Below are 5,000 nucleotides of genomic sequence, written 5' to 3' on the forward strand. Positions count from 1 at the left end.
TAGGATTAGGTGAAGGAGGATAAGGAGAGAAGCGATTAGGTGGAAAAGGATGCCTTTGATCGAAGGAATTATTATTATTATTATTATTATTATTATTATTATTATTATTATTATTATTATTATTATTATTATTATTATTATTATTATTATTATTATTATTATAAGCTAAGTTACAATCCTACTTGGAAAAGCCGAATGCTTTAAGCCCAAGGCTCCAACAGAGACTATAGTCCAGTGAGGAAAGGAAATAAGGAAATGAATAAACTACAAGGGAAGTATTGAACAATTAAAATAAAATATTTCAATAAAAGTAACAAAATTAAAACAAATATTTAATATATAAACTATAAAAGGAGACTTATGCCAGTCTGTTCAACAAAAAGTTCAAAGTTCCACATTTGAACTCTTGAGATATATGAATAAAAAAAGGTTTATATGTAAGGTTATAACTCACCCAAATAGCTACTCGATAGGTTATGTCCTTCGAAATTGGTTCTTCCCCATCAAATTCCTTCACAAAGGATAAGGTTACCTTATCCGCATCCGGTTTAACGTACGGGTCCTGTCGGAAACGGAGGTATCCTTTGGGGCCTGAAACATACATAGAGATTTCAACTTGCGAGCATTCGACTCACGAACATTCGACCTGCGAACATTCGACTTGCGAACATTCGACTCGCAAACATTCTACTTACAAACATTCGACTTGCATACATCCGACTTACAAACATTCAACTTACAAACAGACTGGCAAAACATTCGACTTACAAACATTCGACTTACAAACATTCAACTTACAAACAGACTGGCAAAACATTCGACTTACAAACATTCGACTTACAAACATTCAACTTACAAACAGACTGGCAAAACATTCGACTTACAAACATCTGACTTACAAACATTCGACTCACAAACATTCGACTTACAAACACCCGACTTACAAACATTCGACTAACAAACATTCGACTTTGCAAACATTCAACTTACAAACAGACTGGCAAAACATTCGACTTGCAAACATTCGACTTGCATACATCCGACTTACAAACATTCGACTTGCATACATCCGACTTGCAAACATTCAACTTACAAACATTCAACTTACAAACAGACTTGCAAAACCTTCGACTTGCAAAAACATTCGACTTGCAAAAACATTCGACTTGCAAAAACATTGGACTTGCAAACAGCTTCTTGGAACCTATTAAGTTTGTAAGTTCAGGAATAATTTTGCTTTTAGATTCAAGCAAAATAAATCTTAAAAAATCATCCTTTCATTTTAATAAAAATAAATAAAATTACCCTATCAAGCAGGACAATGTCCTAGAGACTGACCATACATACATATGATCAGCGCCCATGCACCCTTTCCACCCAAGGTAGAACTAAGGAGGGCCAGGCAATGGCTGCTGATGATTCAGCAGATAGAACTATAGTCTCCCCCAAAACCTCCATCCTTAGTTCACAAGGATGGCTAGGTTTCAGCACTCAAAGGAACTAACGAGTTTGTGCAGGACTCGAACCGCAGTCTGGCGATCACCAGTCAGGGACGTTAACAAATAGGCCACTACATTAAAGATAAATAATGGGAAAAGTTGCAGCGCCCAAAGGAACGAACGAGTTTGAGCGGGATTCGATCCGCAGTCTGGCGATCACCAGTCAGGGACATTACCACATAGACCACCACAATAAAGGTATATAATGGGAACTTATCAGCTTACCTCCAGCACAGGGATCTTCTGGACCAGATGAACACTTTCCTGTCACAGCGTTGCAAGTTCCGCCCACACAGTGATTACATCTCTGTAGACAGTTCACTCCCCAGGTACCAGGATCACAATCTGAAAAGTGGAAAAAAGGGGTTTGTTTACAAGACCACGATACTACCACTAGAGAGTTATGTGATCCTTTGACTGGCCAGACAGTACTGCATTGGATCCTTCTCTCTAGTTACCGTTCACTTTCCCTTTGCCTACATATACACCGAATAATCTGGCCTATTCTTTACAGATTCTCCTCTGTCCTCATTCACCTGACAACACTTGTTTCCTTTCCTCCCTGGGCTATTTTCCCTGTTGGGGCCACTGGGCTTATAGCATCTTGCTTTTCCGACTAGGGTTGTAGCAAGTAATAATAATAATAATAATATGCAAAGCTATTGTTTTCCTCTATTAATTTTTCATTATTTAAAACAATTTGCCACATGGGAAACAAGTTAAAATAATAAAAACTATAGAATTATAAAAATAACTAGCCTGGTTTCCTCACTAAAGGACCTGGAACTGACATCGTCAACATAGACAACCAAACAAAAGTTCGTGATGCCAGCATACATTTTATATATATTAGAAATATATACCAAATTGAAATTTGAATAATTACTCAAAAGTGTCCATAAAATATACCATTCACAAATAGCTGAATATATTAATACTAGTGTACGCGACCCATCCAAAATGACTGTCAAATATTTAGATGGATGTGCACACATGCATAATATTCATGAATTCTTACGTACATGAATTCAAGAAAAGTTGAAGTCTTATTATCATTATTACTAGCTAAGCTACAACCCTAGTTGGAAAAGCAGGATGCTATAAACCCAACGGCTCCAACAGGGAAAATAGGCCAGGGAGGGAAGGAAATAAGGAAATAAATATGCTATATAGGAAGTAAACTTTTGAAATTCTACCGATCCAGCTACCCTATTAGTAAGATCATCCCACAACTTGGTCCCAACTGGAATAAAACTTCTAGAATACTGCGTAGTATTCAGCCCTATGATGGAGAAGGCCTCACTATTAGAATTAATGGCATGTCCAGTAATACAAACAGGCTGGAACTGTCCGGGAAGATGTGAGTGTAAAGGATGGTAAGAATTATGAAAAATCTTATGCAACATGCATAACGAACTAATTGAACGACGGTGCCAGAGATTAATATTAATATCTTCAGCGTGTTTCATAAGGCGTATTATGTGATCGTAAGTACGCAAAGGACGTTAATTATTATTATTATTATTATTATTATTATTATTATTATTATTATTATTATTATTATTATTATTATTATTATTATTATCATTATCATTATTATTGTTATTATCATCATTATTATTATTATTATTGTTATTATTATCATTATTATTATCATCATCATCATCATCATCATCATTATTATTATTATTATTATTATTATTATTATTATTATTATTATTACTACTTGCTAAGCTACAACCCTAGTTGGAAAAGCAGGATGAGCTCCAACAAGGAAAAAACCCTAGTGAGGAAAGTAAACAAGGAAAAATGAAATATTTTAAGAAAGGTAAAAACATTAAAATGAAGTTCAGAGCGGCTTTTCAGAATAATAATAATAAAAAAATAAAATTACCATTATTGCACACTTTTCTATGTTGTTTCTATTCCTCTTTTTGTTTTCAAGTCTTTATAGTTTATATGTGAAAGATTTATTTTAATGTTATTATTGTTCTTAAACTTCTCTTGTAGTTTTTCATTATTTCCTTTTCTCACTGGGCTATTTTCCCTGTTGGCTCACTTGGCTTATAGCGTTCTGTTTTTCCAACTAGGGTTCTAGCTTAGCAAGTGATAATAATAATAATAATAATAATAATAATAATAATAATAATAATAATAATAATAATAATAATATTATTATTATTAACAATAATAATAATAATAATAATAATAATAATAATAATAATAATAATAATAAAAATAATAATAATAATATTATTATTAACAATAATAATAATAATAATAATAATAATAATAATAATAATAATAATAATAATAATAATAATGTGATCGTGGGTAGGTAATGGATGTTAGTTCAAAGAGGCTTTTAGGAATGAAAAAAAAATAAGAATAGAATTACCTTCATTGCACAAGTAGCCTTTCTTGCCTGGAGCGCACGAACATCCGTATGGAGAAGGTAAACACATCTGCGTATTACTTGTTACCCATAGATTCATGGTACATGAGTCGCCTTCACATGCTGTCAGAAAGGGAAAGAAACAAGGAATTGGCTTCTAGTGATTTTCACCTATAATTAGATCACAAAACTAGAAAGGGGACAAGGTTAAAGTCACAAGCTTAGAACGTGGAACAGATCAGGTATAGAAAGTCAAAGCGTCTGTGAAGTATTGTAACCCACAAACTCCAGCTACAATGGCAATACAAGAGTCATTTAATAAACAGACATCTCCTGTAACTCGTCTGGTTGAAGTAAAGCTGAGGAAAAAATATAAGACCTCACCTTCCTCACACAATTCCCCTCTCAATCCAGGAGGACAGACACATTTTCCAGTCTTGGCATCACAAATACCTCCGTGCATGCAATCGGGGCACCAAAGGCTACAATGGTCGCCATACCTGTTGGCTGGGCATTCTGCAACACAAAGACCAAGGAAAGGAAGACAGTATTTGAGCAATTTCATGGATATCATTGAAAACTATGACACATACATACACATTTCATATAAATAATTCATTAAATGTCATGTAGTTCATCTATTTCCTCATTTCATTTCCTCACTGGGCTATCTTTTCCGTCTTGGAGTCCTTGGTCTTATAGCATCTTGTTTTTACGACTAGCGTTGTAGCTTAGCAAGTGATAATAATAATAATAATAATAATAATAATAATAATAATCTGCTTCTGTTTCTATGAAATGTTAGCTCCATTTATTCTTTGTATACTTCTGTACTTCTTTGAAAAAAAAATTGACTGGAATAATGACATAAATTTGGTCTACTGAAATCATGCGAGAGACAAACACTCTTTCAATGTTGTTTGGCTATGAAATCGAAATGCTTATGCAACTGATAAAACATATTCCTTTTTATTTGATATGCATTTTGTGTAGGCCTACACTACATCCGGGAAAAAATCCACATTCATTATGATCGATTTATTTTGTTAATGATGGCGTTAATTAATGAATTGTTTTCTTTTTGGCTAAAAGATGGGTTCAGATTT

At 33.6% G+C, this 5,000-nt stretch overlaps 2 protein-coding genes across 5 annotated transcripts in view; one reads left to right on the forward strand and one right to left on the reverse strand.

Annotated features, from left to right (window-relative positions):
* Window positions 1–5,000, forward strand: part of LOC137614301 (cytochrome P450 4c3-like) — a 66,847-nt gene that overhangs the window by 58,424 nt on the left and 3,423 nt on the right. The gene's annotated exons all lie outside the window — the stretch shown is intronic.
* LOC137614299 (uncharacterized) overlaps window positions 1–5,000 on the reverse strand; it is a 33,117-nt gene that overhangs the window by 16,622 nt on the left and 11,495 nt on the right. For all 4 annotated transcript variants that reach the window (XM_068344041.1, XM_068344039.1, XM_068344040.1 and 1 more), the window contains 4 exons: window positions 4,279–4,410; window positions 3,898–4,017; window positions 1,725–1,844; window positions 455–591 (listed from right to left, as the gene is read on the reverse strand). In XM_068344041.1, coding sequence (XP_068200142.1) covers window positions 455–591; window positions 1,725–1,844; window positions 3,898–4,017; window positions 4,279–4,410 — 509 coding nt within the window. The remainder of the gene's footprint in view (window positions 1–454; window positions 592–1,724; window positions 1,845–3,897; window positions 4,018–4,278; window positions 4,411–5,000) is intronic.

Source organism: Palaemon carinicauda, chromosome 20, assembly GCF_036898095.1.
Source record: "Palaemon carinicauda isolate YSFRI2023 chromosome 20, ASM3689809v2, whole genome shotgun sequence".
In the NCBI taxonomy this organism is placed as follows: Eukaryota; Metazoa; Arthropoda; class Malacostraca; order Decapoda; family Palaemonidae; genus Palaemon; species Palaemon carinicauda.